Consider the following 16,329-nt stretch of genomic DNA (forward strand, 5'->3'; position numbering starts at 1 on the left):
GCGCGATCGGCGTACAAAGTTCACTCAACGTTGGTTATTTTCGAACACGTAAAACGTACGTTCGAAAATGGATGAATTTCTTTTCTACAAAATTTTCCTTTTGTTTCTCGGACGTGAGTATTCTATTTTCGCGAACACTTTAATGTGACAAACAAATCTAGTATTTCGTATATTGCAAGCGGGAAAAACGGTGTAAATGAAATCGTTTGGAAAAACAATTATTTGACGAAGTTTTCGAATATCTTCTTAGTGAGAACGAGCGAGCAGAAACTATCTTCGGAAGATCGAATCGTCGATGGAGCATTTATCAACATCACGAATGTTCCATACATGGCAAGTAGCTGTATCCATTTTCTTTTTTTAGATATCTAGAAAAAAAAAAAATTAGAAAAAAAAAAATGTTTTTCTAACATGAAAATTCATGAGTTAAGAGAGAGAAAAATTAATAAAATGATTGTTCATAATAGTTATCGTACAGAGTAAATAACAATCATGCATGCGGTGCTGCTATCATTGATAAAGAATGGGGATTAACTGCCGCTCATTGCGTTACTCCGTAAGAAGTGTTCTTTTTTTTTTTTTTTTTTTCTCTCAAGATCAAGCTTCCACTCCCCGTTCCATTGTTATTTAACATCATACATTGAATCAACAGATTTGTCAATAATCCGTCAGTTTCGATCAGCGTACGTAGCGGATCTAACAGACACGATTTCGGTGGAATTATTCACAACGTAACGACATTTTCGTATCATGAGAAATACGATGATCAGAACAACGATTACGACATCGCGGTATTCAAAGTCTGTCCGCCGTTCGATTTTAACAACACGACACAACCCGTCAAATTGCCCGAGAACGTTGAATCTTTCGACACGAATTGGGGTTTAATTGCTGGCTGGGGTTACTTTATCGTAAGTTCGCCCGTGAGGAATAATTTTTTTCGACATTAAAAAGAAAAAGAAAAAAGAAGGAAACTGCAACGAACTTATACAGGATATCGACCCGATGTTGTCGGAAAAGCTGCAATACGTAATCGTGCCGAAAGTGAGCAGAGAAACGTGCACAAAGGACTATAAAGGCAGATATGAAGTGACGGAGCGTCAAGTATGTTACGGATTTTCACAAGGAGGGAAAGATGCGTGCAAAGTAAATCAATAATTTATTTTAAACGATTAAAACGTTTTGTTTGTTATAATTTATTGTTTCACTTCCTAAGTATCGTTCGATTTTATAAATAGGGTGATTCAGGTGGCCCACTGGTTAATAATTCCACTGTAATCGGTATTACCTCGTGGGGCTACGAATGCGGTGAACCAGACTCGCCTGGCGTCTACACCAATGTAATCGATCTACTAGGATGGATCATGGATAAAATTAGACCGATTCAATGATTTTTAATTCGATCCGGTTTTTCAGTTTGAAAATATGAAATTGGAAATAAATATTTCTTATAAAGAGAAATTATTTCGAAATTTTGAAATTTAACGATAAATTTATTTCTCGAGCAAAAATGTATTTTTATGTTTCTCACACACTTTGACTCGGTATGATCAACTCGACGCTCTCTTCGTCACTGGATACGACAAATCTGGCTTTCTTATAGCTCGAAAGATTCATTTTCCTCCGAGCTGACCACACTTCGTAACCAAGCTTATAAAACTTTGGTAAACGATCGAAACCTCCAGCATCAGCCAACGAATCGTTGTACTCCCATTGTTTGTCCATTAATTTGTGCGCGTGCCTTTTCTTCGATGTCTTCAGTTTCGAATCTTCCAGCATGATCGACCTCGCCGGTAAACTTATTCTTTTCTCTAACAGTGCGAGAAAATATTGGATCTAAAGAAAAGAAAAAAAAAATGTATACATTTTGCACTTGATGTGTGTCATATATTTTCCTATTCGCATATTTAAATAATTTAATTCAATTATTACCTGCATATGAAACATGGGAAATGGAACAACGACAGTCGGTACGCCAACGATGCACATGCAGGGATGGTTAATATTGATTAAATGTTTGTACAAAGGAGTTATAAAATTGCTATCCACCCGTATTTCACAACTTTCGTCCAAGAATGGAAAGCTGTATCGATATCCTGTACAAAACATGAATACGTCCGCTGTGACGAAGCTTTGATCCTTCAGGAAAATTCTTTCTTTCTCTATTCTTTCCACTCCCAACACCTCGATTATTTTCGATGGTAAATTGCTATTTAACCTGAATGTATTGAACATTTTTAATTTTCCAGCCTACGTTTGCGCAATAGCGAAATTCAGAAATGACGAGAAAAAAAAAAAAAATACCTTTCGTTATTGTGACTCAAATATATTCGAGTTGCGTGGTTAACCAGATCGAGGGCAATATCGATACCAGAGGCTGCTGCGCCCAAAATTAAAACGCTTTTACCGGAGAAATCTTCCGGTTTTCTGTATGAATGGCTATGCATTACGGTACCCGAGAAATTTTCCATTCCTGGTATAGTTGGAACATAAGGATCGAAATAATGTCTGAATTGTATAAAAATTGCATATAAAAAAAAAGAAAAGAAAAATTAAATCTTTGTACGTATAAATCGTCGATATATTTAATTATAGAAAAAAAAAAAAAAAAAAAGACGCACCCGTTGCAAATAATCACAGCGCTGAAAATAATTTCTTCTTCTTGCTTCGTTCTTAACATTTTTATTCGGACAACCCATTCTTCTTTATTTTCGATCGATTTTTTTAATCGAACAGATTCTACCCTTGCATTGAACTGCATGTAACATTATAAACCTCTTAATAATAGAATAATTAAGAACGTTCGAGTATTTATAAGAAATATTTGTGAGATATATTTTCCCTTACTTGAACATATTTTAATAAATCAAAATGTTTCGCGTAATTTTGTAAATAAGTTCGAACTTCCTGATGCGTCACGCAACAAGGCTCTTCGGCGTTCAGTCTCTGGTAATCAGGGAAATTCATAATTTTCGCTGGCAAATTGGTTCTACAATAAAAGTGAAAATTTCAATATTTGAATTTAGGTTACACGAACGCATAATTCTATAAAAATGAAATGAAAATATTGCGCGAGTATTAAACCTTAAATCCCGATACATGCTCGAATGAACGGGCAAACCATTTTCATCGACTCCAGTTTCTTCTTTGTAAATCCATGTGCCGCCGATATCATTCGTTTGTTCGTAAACTTTCAATTCGAAATTTGAATTTGGCGCGAAATGTCTTGCTGCGCAAAGGCCAGCTGCGCCAGCTCCTATCACGCACACTTTCGGTCTCGACAATCCAGCCATCTGCAATTCGTGCGTAACCTATGCGCTAATAAAAGTTTTTGATATCGTCGAAATTTTTCTACAAAAAAAGAAAAAAAAAGAAACGACGATTTTTTTTTTTACATCCTTCAATGTCAATATATGAATAGAACAAATTGATTTCAATGTGCTTGTAAACGAATTCGTAAAAAATTGAAAAATAACACCTACAATCGTCATTATTTCAATGCAATAATTATTTCGATCGAATATAAAATTATTTTTTAGTAAGTACAATTACGTTTACAATTTGGAAAAGAGAAAATCGAAAAGGGAATCGCGAATTATCGTTATTAAAATATCTAAGCGTTATCTTTTCGAGTATATCGAAAACACGAAATAGCTTTTGGCTAAGTCTACGATAGCACTTACGACTGTACACTGGTATTGTAAATTTAAACGATAATATTTTATGCACCTAACACGAAAGTTTGATTTCCGTCGACAAAATTATAGTTTTCGTTCGTTGCTCTCGTATTTTATATTCGTGAAAAAACAAGGAGTTATTAAACAAAGAGAAAAGAAGTGGAAACGGAAAAAATAAAAAAAAGAAAAACCTCAAACTTATCTGCACAATATTATCACAACTACTATGCGGTTTGAGAAATGACACTTTTGATAAAATTTTCAACATCTGTAAACATACATATCTTATATTTAAACTATTCCAACAGTGGAAGTAAAATATTTATTAGTAGTATTTCTTATAACATTACCATGTAAATAATCATAACATTAACTTCATAATCTATATTAATGCTCGATTTTATTACATACCTAGTATTGAGCAATTAATTGTAAAAATCTCCTTGTTACAATGGTATATATTCTGTATGTGGTTTTCAGTCGTGGTATCGTATTAATCAAAACGAAGATATTAAATAATTTAATGATTCTATGCATAGTAAATTACTTTTATGCGCAAATATCGAATGAAATACGCAAATACTAATTCTTTAAAAACAACTTCTTTAAATAATCAATCTCTTTAACTTTTGTAAAACATGAATTCAAAAAAAAAAAAAAAAAAAAACATTCTAAACATTGTAAAATTTAAAAATATTGTATCGTATTGAATGGCACAAAAGAAATGTTGTGCCATCAATTTTGTTAAAAACACGCGTTAATCGCGTTCAATGGTCGAAATCAGGCTGTATGTGTAAACCGGTCAAGCTATAAAAAGTTTCTCATATTTTTATCCTTGTGGCTTGTTTCTTTATCAACGAATTCCTTATTATTTAACTTGATTACGTCTTATTTGTATTTTATAATCGACTTGTTCGACTAATTTCTATATATATATATAGATCATTCAAATATGTTCAATTTACCTTCGAATAAAAAGAACGAAGAAATCATTAGAACCTGTTCCAATCACCTATCAACAATTCATAGCTTCACAATTTTTTTTCTTCTTTCTTTTCCTCGTCTTGTACGATTCATCGAACATCGGTGTGCCCGATTTCTTCACATTATCACAATAAGCATCCAACGATTTGTACATGAACAACTTTTATTGCAATTAAAACACGCCCACTTAACAAAGCGTAAAAGTTTGACACTATCGATCACCATTATGCACAAATCGTCATATTGCTCTTACTCGAATCCATTTTTTGTTTTTTTTTTTATTTTTTGCTTAATAATGAAAAAAATTCGCTCTTTCTTTGCGTAAAACATTCGATTTTATAAGTTTTGTGATTTTTTTTTCTTTTTTTTTTTACATCATCAGCAGATTAATTAGAGAAAGTGTAGATTAATGTGTAGATACACATAAGTATACACAAAAATAAACTTGATCTAGAATCCATGACGATATAAAATTGATCAAACATACAGTGCAATAAAAAATATATGGAAATAAAAAAAAAAAAAAAAGATTTGTTATGAAATTATAAATAAGAATTCCTTTTAAATAATGACACAGTACATTAAAAGTATTGTGCAATAAATGTTCAAGTTGATTTCTTAATTCTTTCTGAAATACAAAGATTCTAATATTTGATAAGTATTGGCAATATTATCGATCGACACTGTTTCATTTATACAAAAAAAAAAAAAAAATAAATAAATAACGTTATCCTCTTATTTTGAAAGATCTATTTTTTCCTCGATAAAAAATAATCGTCTCTCTTGCTTATTCTCAGTCTATTTCAATAAAATATATCGATAATCGCTATGCACTTCCTTTATATATGCGGGGAATCTAATTCAACGTTAAATATCTTAGTTATCAGTGAAAATGGAATTCTTATAACGGGTACAAATTAAAGAGAGAATGATAACAAACAGTTTTTGTATGCTTAAACATTGTACGTACAATAATGGAAGAACAACTGAAAAAATATTTAGCAAAAACAACAGACAAAGAGAGAGAAACAATGCTAACGTCGTTATCTCTATTCGTTTACAAGTCGACGATAATTAATTCACTTTAGCCGAAAAGATGCCCTCTTCACATCGCTCCATACTCTAATCGTCAAACTATAAATATTTTCAATCAAATATTATACAACGCACACAAACTCGATAAAATGGCTTCACTCCCTTTTTTCTTCCCTTCATTTGTTTTACTTCTTTCTCAATATATATATATATATATATTGTTAGGTTCGCACGTATCATGCACATACGCGCATACGTAACCGAAGAAATTTCTGAATTCGTTAAATCTATACGTGTAAAATTTCCATAGTCATTGTCTGGAACACGCGCTCTCTATCCCCGTTCATTTATAAATCAAACAAATCTCCAATCTATTCCCACAGTTATCCGTATCCTTTATAATTGATCCCATTTATGAAGACGCGCGTTATTCTCGCGTCCGTTTGAATAGAAAAATCTTTCGACGAGGGATAGGATCCAATAGGCACGTTTTAGTTTAAGTTTAGCTTTCTGGGAATCGGAAATTCGATCCGACAAAAATTCGTTAAAAGGGCGTTGCTAAGCTCCTTTTCTTGTTTTGCCGTGTCATGCGTCACAAGTGTCCTTCTTTTACATTCCTAAAACGTTAATGTTTTCCTAAAATGTCAAGAATACATATATGTACATATGCTTTGGCAAATGTCCTCTTTCCTTTTTATTATTATTATTATTATTATTATTATTATTATTAAAACGAACTACCTCCCTCCTCGTGTTTCGCATTTACTTACGTTACAAGAAAAAAGAAAAAGAACTCGAGCGAACGTTGATTACAAATTAAGCGCATCAAATTTCACTCGAGTTGGCCGCAAAATATCGTTTTTTTTTCTCTCTCTCTCTCTCTCTCTCTCTCCTCTCCTCTCCATTTATGTCATCGGATACATTCAACGTATTCTCGCAAGAAGGCAAAAATAAATTGTTTTCAAAGACTCGTCGTAAAAACATTATTCTCATACGATAAGTAAAAGTAAAATATTCAAAATATATATCAAACAATATTCATTTCGATTTTTTATATACAAGATATTATCTTACTCAATAATCGTGTAAGCACACCATCGGATAGATTGACGTGGATAAAGAAAAATACAAAAGTTAATATACTGTACAATTAAAGGAAATGAAAAAAAAAAAAAAAAAAAAAAAAAGAAGAAGAAAAAAAAAAGAAAAAAATAATAAAAATAAAAGGGGAAACGAAAGAAAATATTTTATACAAATTTTACGTTTCTTTACATCTAAACTACGTTACGAACGAATTAGTTACACATGCTCGTTTCGAATACGCATCAAAGAGATTCTCTCTCTCTCTCTCTCTACAACATTCTCGGCCTATACATATAGACTCGCAGATAAGAAAAATCATACATTGTGTGTGTATATATATATTTGGCGTGAACCTTTGATTCGTACTGTTGAACGTTTATTTATTAAAAATATATCTTGATTAAAAACAATCTGCCAGTAGATTTAGCATTTTTTCTTTACAAACGATACAACTCGTTAAATAATCTAATAACGAAGACGGAGTGAGTCTACATGTGTTGGTTCACATACAAGGACTTTCGATTCAATGATTCGAACGAGGTATATAAATATACCAGTTGAACTGCGTGCATCCGTTTAAAAACACGCACGCAACTACAACTTACGCTTCATATTTTTTCTTCAACATCATTCTTGTAATAAATGTCTATGCCATAACACTCAATAGGACAACAAGCATATATATATATGCATATATATATATACACTCGCACAATCGAAAATATATAATTCTTCAAATGTGCATTACGTACACGCTAAAATCACTTGGTATTCCATTGAATATCATGGACATCGCATGTAGACAGAATAGTAAATTATCTTCAAATTAATAAATCGATTTCTAATTCAATATACATGTATGTATATATATATATATATATGAGTCGTAGAAAAAAATGTGTTTATCATAGGATCACGTAAACGATACTGATCATGAGTCTTGTTTGCTTATCCAAATTACTGAAGAAACGATCAACGGGCGGATTGTTATGAATTGTATGTACCAAATAGTATATAGCTTTCAATAAAATCACCGTACAACAAGTTCATTTCATTTGTATATAGTAATTCATCATAAATATATAAATATCTATAATTATAGAGAAAAATGATTTTCAATCTTTCTCTTCTTTCTCTTCTTTTCCATTCTTCTCTATTCTTCTTTATTAATCTTATTGCTGTTTGATCATACCATATATATATATATATATGATGGTATAATAACGTTCACAGATCATCGTAGTAGATACTCACACAATTTTTCATTGATCACCCTTCATCGATAAGAATTCCATGGGATTAAAGAAAATTCTCTCTTAGTTAGACGATCGTTGACAGCCACGCCTTACGCAATCTTCAATCAGCCATTCCATTGATTTATTTCGTAAATCTTATTACACAATCGTATTTAATGATCAGTGGTGATTCCAATATCCAAACAGATGAGATGATACAATAAGCTCGTACAAGTAGTATATATCGACATTTCTTGTTGTTTTATTTGTCATTCTTACGCCGAAAGAGAATCATTTTGGTTCGGTTTGATAAAAATTAAATTAGACATTAACCTTCGCTCACCGAAGAAAGCGAGCTACGGGTCGAGCCAACTGTATGATGCGTCAAGTCGGTAAGATCTGCTGGTAAGCACAACGGTATCGCGCTTGGCCCGTAAATCGCCTCTTGTTCCTCCAGCTGTAACGCAAACTGTTCTTCCAATTTCTGTAACGAAAAATATCGATATATACAATTAAATGTATAATACGCAACGCATGTTAGCACAAATTAATGGAATAAACGCTTACGCGAGTAATTTTAAACAATTTTAAATAATAATAATAAAAAAAATCTAAATCAAAGAGAAACCAAGTTTTCTCGTGGAATCAATCAAATGTTTAATTGCTCGATCGCTTATTATATTATATTTATGCTTTATTATTTACTATACTTTATATTCACAGATCAACAGACGTTTGTTTAAACTGACCTTGTTTATTACCTAGTAGATCGTTCTGATATCCAGTCGTGGAATCTCTTCCCCGACATGTTGTCTTAATGGATTGTATTTAATGAGAAAGGTAAAACGTAACAAAAATGGGAATAAACGCGATACAACGTACACATTGGAAACAATTATATGAGAACCCCTCATGTATGTAAGCATTTATCGCACATTTTACTACTGTTTCGGTAAGTATACAACATACATGTAACCCACAATTATTACCAATTCACCTCCTGTTATAATGTCTTGTTTAATAACCATAGGAAAGCTACTATCGAAACACGAAACTTACATATATTATCGATAATACAACGGACGATAAATGTCTAATCACATACAAAATAAGCATAAAGTATCCACTTGGTATCATATATATGTATATATATATATATATAAATGTTCGTTGATACTCTGTTGAACATTAATGATTAAAAAAAATTGTCTTGTGATACGTTATGCTTATTTGCGATGGAAAACTTAACGAGTGTTCTGCCGCGTGGACAATAAATCTACAACACCGTAATTGAACAGTGCAATTTCAACGATATAAATTAATTTAATGCCAGTGATATATATATATATATGTTTAATATCTCACTTAGAAAAAAAAAAACTATAAAATTAAACTAATACAATAACAAGCTCTTATCGTTTTAAGAGTATATTGACTTTTACGTTCCCCAAGAATTGCAAACTCATGTTATAAATTAATTATTTCCTTGCGATATATTATCAATCATTATTCAAATGTTATTCCGTGTAAGCCCAAACAATATATATATATATATATACATACATATATGTATATATATATATGTATATATTTTTCCTTTAAATTGGTTACGAAAAAATATATTAAATGTACGTGTGTGCATATTGGGGGGAGACACATTCATACGTAAATGTAAATTATATATATATATACATGTAATATAATAATGGATGCATATAGCATTTAAACAGATGATAAATAAATTGCTGTATAATTGAAGCAACGGTGAGTAAAGCGGGTAAAATGAGTAAAATGATACCCTTAAATACACAAAAGCATAATTTTTAATAAGAGAAATTTCGAAATAGTGATTAGATTGTAAGAAAATAATTAAAGTAAGTTTAATTAATTATAATATAGAAGAAGAGAAAAAAAAAATAAGAAATAATCGTAAGTAATTATAAAAGAAATATAAACGGAATAGAAATAGAAATTTATTTCGAAACTTCTCAATATGAATAACGAGAACATTTGGAGGAGGAGGAGGAAAAGGAGGAGGAGGAGGAGGAGGAGGAGGAGGAGACACAAAAGGATTTTCGGAATACTATCTACGAGATGAAGGAGACGGCACTAGATCTGGTTTGGATTGACTTCGTGAAGGCATGCCATTAACGGAACCGGTGTCCAAACCACCAACTCTTAGCGACACCCTTGGAATGGTAAACGGGGAAGGGGATGTTGGAGTAGAGCGGGGTAAACGCGGAGATTTCTTCCAACTTTCAAAATTAAACAGAGAAGAGCAATCTAAAAGGGGAGAAGAGAGACCACTAAGACTCGAGGGCAAATAGTCTCGGTAACGAACTTCCAACGCTTCCATTTCAGCCGTCAGCACAGCCTCTAACTTCTATAACAAGTATATTAAGCTTATTTCAGTATGAGTGCCTCTTTTAAATTTAATAATTGATTCGTATCTCTCCCCGCGCTGGTCATCACTTGAGCCTCGTAATATAAAAACCTATGATATCGCTATAATAACTGAGAAAATGAATGAATAAGAAGGGGAGAAAATGAAAGAAAGAAAGAAAAAAAAAACATACAAAAAGAAAAAAGAAAAAAAAAGTAGATAAATGAAGAAAGAATAAGAAGAACGAAGAAAATGCTTAAAAATATGGGAGAATAAAAAAGTAGGAAGAAATGCAGTATATTTTTAGATTTACCTGCTTTCGAGGCTTGAGTTGCGCTTTCCATTCGCGAAGCTCTTTAGCATACGCCTCTTCTAATTCCTTTAGCTTCAACGTTTCATGCTCCATTAACATTTTCCTCTTTTCGTTCTGCAATTGTTCCAACTCTTTGATAGTGGCGTCACTTTGCGCTCTTACCTCTTCCAATTGCCGCGAATGTTTTAATTCGAATCTTTGTTGCTCGGCTCTATATCGCTTTTTCTCATTCTCTTGGAATTTTTTTAACTTCTCTCTCTCGGCATCTGGATCTGGCGCGATAACGGAGGACATGGAAATCCTCATTGATTCCCTGAACATCATTTCGCGTGCCTTCATCTCGTTGCGAATTCTTTTAGGTAAATTTCTACGTTCCACCGTCTGCCGTTTAATCAATTCTTCTTCCTTCCGTTGATTCATTCTCTTCATCTGTTCCAATTCTTTTTCATGACGTATCAACATCTGATGTCTTTGCAAAAAGAAAATGTCCTTCAATTGTTTCTTTAATAATTGTTGCTTCTCGTGTATATGCCGTTCTTCTTGCTCCCAAATGGCTGCTTCCCGAGCTCTCATCAGTTGTTGCTTTTGTTGCAAAAATTGTCTTTCCATTAAAGCAATTTTTTCACGATGACTATCGGACAATCTTCTCAACAATAATTCGTGGCTCTCGTTGAGCTTATCTAAGAAATGTTTTTCTCTTTCTTCGTGTTCAGCCTCTAATTTCTCTTTGCGTATCTTAAATGCACTCTTCCTCTTATCTTTCGGCATTAAGTCTACCTCTTGCTTAAGTAGTTTTAATTCCTGTTTCAATCCCTCCCGAAATTGTTTCAATTCCCTCTCCTGCTCGCTACGTATCTTTTTCGAAGCAAGCCTAAGATCAGCTTCTTGTTGCGCTTCTGCTCGTTCAATTTGCTGCCTTTGTTGGCGAGCAAGCGTTTCCAAATCAGTTTCAGCATTTCTTTCCAACAGTTGTCTCTCTTGCTCGAAACGCTTGTCTTGCTGATCTTTGTTAAACTGTGCCTTCTGCGATAAATCTTGAAACTGTTTCTGTTCCATTTTCTGTAGCATTTTTAATTCCCTCAACTCTTGCTTCCTGAAGATTTGATCATCGTAAACTTTTCCGTTTTCGTCATCGCCGTAAATCACCTTTGATGTCGTCGTGGTAACCACTACGCCATCAATCTCAAATTTTCTTGTCCTTTTCCTCGTTTTTTTCTTCAAATTCATCATTTGAATATCCTCTTTTGTTTTCGTTGGTCGTGGTATTTCACGATTATAATCGGACTTCCGTCGCAATACTACTTCCTCGTCTACTTCTCCAGATTGTCCTTGGCTTAAATGATTCTCTTTACTGGATTCCCTGCTGTCCTGGCTTATCGTGGTGGAAATGGATTCAGCATCGGAACGATCGATACTTTTACTCGGTGTATGCGATCTTGTCGATCCAGATTCACTCTGAGATCTAGATCCTTCGAAACTATCCGGGGACACTCTCTTCTCTTTATATCCTTTATTTATTTCTTTCTGTTTGAGCGTTTTTAAAACTTTTTCATCGATACGATCAACGATTCCAGATTTATCATTTTTCAACAGGCCGTTCACCTTTTTCGAATTTCTCTCCACATCGTCAATATCTATAGATTCTATCGTTGTCCCAGCGACTATCATTTTAGTAATTTCATCGCCGCTGTCGCTTTTCGTGCTCGATCTTTCGATTAGACTTGTATCACTGTGAGAAGAAGAAGAAGTTCGTACGGCTTCGTGTTTATTAAGTATCGAGGAGTCTTTCACTTGTTCCTTATCATCACCGACGGTAACAACAGAAACGTGACTAGTATCCTGCAATTCGTCTACGATTGGACTAACAATGAGAACCTCGGATTCATCCAACTTCTTACCAATTCTTTTAGAAACGTCGGTAAGAATTATAGGTTGCTCTTGAGGCATGTATTCTAAACTATCTAAACTTGGGAATCCATCATCATCGGTTGAACTTTCGTTCACTTGTGTTTTATTTAATTCATTCGCGACAATGATAACTTCCGATGTTGGAGGAGGTTGACGACAAGAAAGAGTCGCTGCCAATGACACAGCGTCGACAAGAACCGGAGGATGTGTCGTTACCACTGTTACTTGACTAACATTGCTCGCAAGACTATTTGATAAATCTGGACTATCTGCTGTAATCCGGACGGTTGATGTATTTGGACGTATTTCTTGATCGGATTTACCTTAAAAGTTAAATTAAATATTTTATATATTAACAATTATTGCATTTAATTTAATACAATTATTAATTTTAAGAATAAGAGTAATCAAATTAATGTAAAAAATCATATTATTTATATTTATATTAAAATATTAAATTGATATAATATAGATAAAGTAATTTTTTTATTTTACCAGTAATGACAACTACGTTATCTCCGCTACCTCTTCTCGAAGTATTTTTAATAGGAGTTGATGTAATTACTGATACATTCACCGAAGAACCTTTCTTCTCACAGTTTACGCTATCACCATTGTTCACCACATTCTCATAATTGTGTTCTTTACTTGGCCATTTCTTATCCCGTTTCCCGTCAAATTCATCGGGAAAATTTTCTAATGAAACATATCTGGAAGATCCTTCGCTATGACTTTTAATAACAGATTCCGTTTTAGACGTTCCATAATCCGTTTTAACATCCTCGATCGAACAAGCCTTAACGATATTTTTTTCGGATGTACTTGCTGTTAAAACTTCTCGATGAGGTAACGCCTCCATGGAAGAAACGCTCATTCGCATTTCGGTATCCATTGAAAATCGTTTCTCTAAAACCGCATTTAATTTTTGCTCAACAGATTTTCGTTTTTCTTGCAAACTCTTATAATTTTCTTCCGATGAAGATTGTCTTTTAACTTGTATATCAATTGGTACTTTCTTCTCAATTCTGAAATGAAGGGTCTTTCGTATAAATAACTTATATTAAAAATTCTTTAAGACAAATATTTTAAAAAAGGTTAGAGATAGAAATAAATACCTGCTTTTTTCTTCCAACGACGATTGTTTATTGAATACTGGTTTCGTCCAGTCTTCGATCAATTCTAATTTAACCGGTGCTGATTTTCTTTTCTCCTCTAATGTTAATTGTGTCCTCGATGATAAATTCAGCTTATCATCTACCGATCTTTGTTTAATATCATTTTTATTTGCATCATCTATCTTATTCTTTTCTCTTTCGTTACTTTCTAATATTATTTTTTCTAAACTAGATAATACGTTTGTTTTTTCACAAAGCGTATCTACATTTGTCTGTTCCCTGCCTAACATTTCCTGATCTAATTGCGACGATTCATTTCTATCTTTTTGTTGCTTATCAATAACCTTGTATTCGTTTAATACTTCTTTATTACTTTGTTTATCGACAATTTTTATATTATTTTCCTTATCCTCAATTTTACTATTTTGACGCATAAGTGGTGGAGGAGGCGCAGGACCTTTTTCTCGAGATACTCTACGTTCGCTCGTTTCGTTTGTATTAGGAGGTTTAGGTGCCTAAAAATAAAATTAAAATATTATTATTAATTTTATATATAAGAATATCAACAATTAATTAAAAAGAAAAATATACTTGTTTTTTCTCAACAGAAACGGTTATATTATCTTTTGATTCCGCTTTACGTAATTTCTTGTTTCTATCCTCTCTTTCACCATCTCTGTTAATTTCTCGTTTATGACTTTCTTCTTTTTTTGCAGACACAGGTGATGCAACAAGATTTTCCTTTTCAGAAACTAGAAAAAAAAAAAAAAAGATAGGAAAAAAAAGTAGTAACAATATATATATATATATATATATATATATATATATATATATAATTATAATTCTTATCAGTATCTAATTTATATATTATTAATTATATTTACTCTGAACATCAGCGTCACTGCGCATAGACGCAGAGTCATCTCCGAGTTGATCCAGCTCCAGAGGAAGCTGAGACGTGCGTTGCTCCTGAAATTTATATTTTTGTTTTACTTATATATAATTATATAATTTATACTTGATATAATTCATAATAAATGATATTTAGATTGATAAAAAATATAATGTTTAAGTATTATTACAAAATTATTATTATATAAAATTAAGAAATTATTAGAAATTATAAGAATATAAAAATAAAAAAATTATTATTTTATATTAATATGAAATAAAATAGCACGATTGAAAATTATTAACTAAAACTGAATTCAAATTATTTTTATAAAAATCACTTATATAATCATTATATATTCATAATGAACATTATTTTTTAATATCTATAAATTATATGATAAATAGCTTATGCATTGCAGTTTAAAAAGAAAAAGATAGCAACAAATTGTAATAACATATACAAAAAAATATGTCAAACTAGACAACATTTATTGCATAAGCTACTGACCTGACAAACGCAGGGATGATGGGGCTGGCGAGGCCCAGGAGAGCCGCATGCACAGCCAAATTATCCAAATTACAATACCATATTTATTAGAATGTCATTAGATTAAATGTTAAAAGAAAAAAAGGAAATTCAGCAAAATATTTGTAATTATGATCTCAAATAATAATATGTAAGAAACGATAAATGATAATTCAAATATTCATATATTTTAAATAAAAATAATATTACCATATTAATTTTACAAGTATAAAAAAAAAAAAAAAAAAAAAAAATTTTACGATAATTTATACGATAAATTATACTTTACGAACGCATACTACATGCATGAATTTTCTTAAAATTTTATGCATGTCCATCATGCATAAATATAACAAAGAGTAATTGTACATTTTATGAAAATGAGATGAAATTTATTCCAAAAATTTACATGACTGCATACACAAAAATATTTAATTACAGATATTATAAATTTTTTGAATACAAATGAATATTTTTCATTTTTTAATCGTTTCAAAACATCTATTATATTTGTACAATTCAATTTATACGATTTGCTCAAAAGCAGCTTACCAATCCGTTGATACTGTTCTCTGTGTTTTTTCGTTTTTTTGGCCTTCTATCAAAATGAAAGCGTGTAACAACGTATATACATATTAATCATAAAACTTAATATATTGTTAGAAATTAAAGAATTGCAAAATGTTATTATACTATTATATTCCTTAAAGATTGCTTGAATATTTTATAATAAGATTAAAAAAATTTTTTGAAAAAAAATTTTCATTTTTGCATCGTTTTTTAATCAATCAATAAAAAAAAATACAAATAAATAATAACAAAAAATTAAAAACTACCTCAGTTTCTTCATCGACCAATTCCTCCTCAACAACATCAGCTTTATATTCCAATAACAAATCTCTGATTGGTTTTGAATCCAAATTACGATTTATGAACGGATGTTTCAATAATTCATCAGCTGTAGGTCGTGATGTTGGATCCTTAATAAGAGCTTTTGCAATAAAATCATTGAAATCTTTGCTCCATTTTCCAGGTTGATCAAGTCTGGGTGGATCGCTCTTTTGTATTTTAAGAAGAACCCGCATTGGAGACATTTCATGGTTTGGTGGTTCCATTTGCGCGAATTCTATTAAAGTAATACCAAGTGACCAAATGTCTACCTAAATATAATAAAAA

General features: G+C 31.8%; 3 protein-coding genes across 15 annotated transcripts in view; 1 reads left to right on the top strand and 2 right to left on the bottom strand.

The window, feature by feature from the left end:
* Positions 1-1,768, top strand: LOC100867474 (trypsin-2). Its single transcript, XM_086902656.1, has 6 exons — positions 1-113; positions 251-333; positions 468-556; positions 653-911; positions 994-1,146; positions 1,239-1,768. Exons 1-6 carry the CDS (start codon positions 68-70, stop codon positions 1,389-1,391), a joined length of 783 nt encoding a protein of 260 aa, XP_086758782.1. The 5' UTR covers positions 1-67; the 3' UTR covers positions 1,392-1,768.
* Positions 1,473-8,432, bottom strand: LOC100867356 (uncharacterized). Of its 6 annotated transcripts, none has more exons than XM_086902650.1 (7): positions 8,348-8,432; positions 3,085-3,293; positions 2,848-2,989; positions 2,622-2,755; positions 2,305-2,508; positions 1,933-2,218; positions 1,473-1,836 (listed from the first exon to the last, which is right to left on the bottom strand). In XM_086902650.1, the coding sequence occupies exons 2-7, from the start codon at positions 3,291-3,293 to the stop codon at positions 1,528-1,530; spliced, it is 1,284 nt and encodes a 427-aa protein (XP_086758776.1). In that variant the 5' UTR covers positions 8,348-8,432; the 3' UTR covers positions 1,473-1,527. The 6 variants fall into 6 exon arrangements, with proteins under 6 accessions (XP_086758776.1, XP_086758773.1, XP_086758775.1 ...); XM_086902647.1 differs by lacking the exon at positions 8,348-8,432 and adding an exon at positions 3,684-3,884 and having other exon boundaries at positions 3,085-3,351; XM_086902649.1 differs by lacking the exon at positions 8,348-8,432 and adding an exon at positions 3,684-3,773.
* Slik (Sterile20-like kinase) overlaps positions 8,135-16,329 on the bottom strand; it is an 11,083-nt gene continuing 2,888 nt past the window's right edge. For 3 of the 8 annotated variants that reach the window (XM_086902597.1, XM_086902596.1, XM_086902595.1), the window contains exons 6-12: positions 15,990-16,313; positions 14,618-14,702; positions 14,325-14,485; positions 13,734-14,248; positions 13,114-13,643; positions 10,711-12,941; positions 9,962-10,397 (exon numbers count right to left, since the gene is read on the bottom strand). In XM_086902597.1, coding sequence (XP_086758723.1) covers positions 10,098-10,397; positions 10,711-12,941; positions 13,114-13,643; positions 13,734-14,248; positions 14,325-14,485; positions 14,618-14,702; positions 15,990-16,313 — 4,146 coding nt within the window. In that variant the 3' untranslated portion in view covers positions 9,962-10,097. Of the gene's footprint in view, positions 8,499-9,961; positions 10,398-10,710; positions 12,942-13,113; positions 13,644-13,733; positions 14,249-14,324; positions 14,486-14,617; positions 14,703-15,135; positions 15,195-15,705; positions 15,752-15,989; positions 16,314-16,329 lie in introns of those variants that run through there. The other 5 variants (XM_086902601.1, XM_086902599.1, XM_086902600.1 and 2 more) reach the window with 5 other exon arrangements.

This window comes from Apis florea, unplaced genomic scaffold (genome assembly GCF_048593485.1).
Source record: "Apis florea isolate Af1SG1 unplaced genomic scaffold, ASM4859348v1 contig_2272_pilon, whole genome shotgun sequence".
Lineage (NCBI taxonomy): Eukaryota > Metazoa > Arthropoda > Insecta > Hymenoptera > Apidae > Apis > Apis florea.

What these genes read in the sequence shown, in the direction of transcription:
- LOC100867474 (XM_086902656.1), top strand. Translation starts at nt 68, where the DNA reads ATGGATGAATTTCTTTTCTACAAAATTTTCCTTTTGTTTCTCGGAC. An exon ending in TTTCCTTTTGTTTCTCGGAC is followed by an intron (nt 114 to 250) that starts GTGAGTATTCTA and finishes ATATCTTCTTAG; the next exon opens with TGAGAACGAGCGAGCAGAAA. An exon ending in GAGGGAAAGATGCGTGCAAA is followed by an intron (nt 1,147 to 1,238) that starts GTAAATCAATAA and finishes TTTTATAAATAG; the next exon opens with GGTGATTCAGGTGGCCCACT.
- LOC100867356 (XM_086902646.1), bottom strand. An exon ending in AGCATGTATCGGGATTTAAG is followed by an intron (nt 2,990 to 3,084) that starts GTTTAATACTCG and finishes CTTTTATTGTAG; the next exon opens with AACCAATTTGCCAGCGAAAA. An exon ending in TTCCCATGTTTCATATGCAG is followed by an intron (nt 1,837 to 1,932) that starts GTAATAATTGAA and finishes TCTTTTCTTTAG; the next exon opens with ATCCAATATTTTCTCGCACT.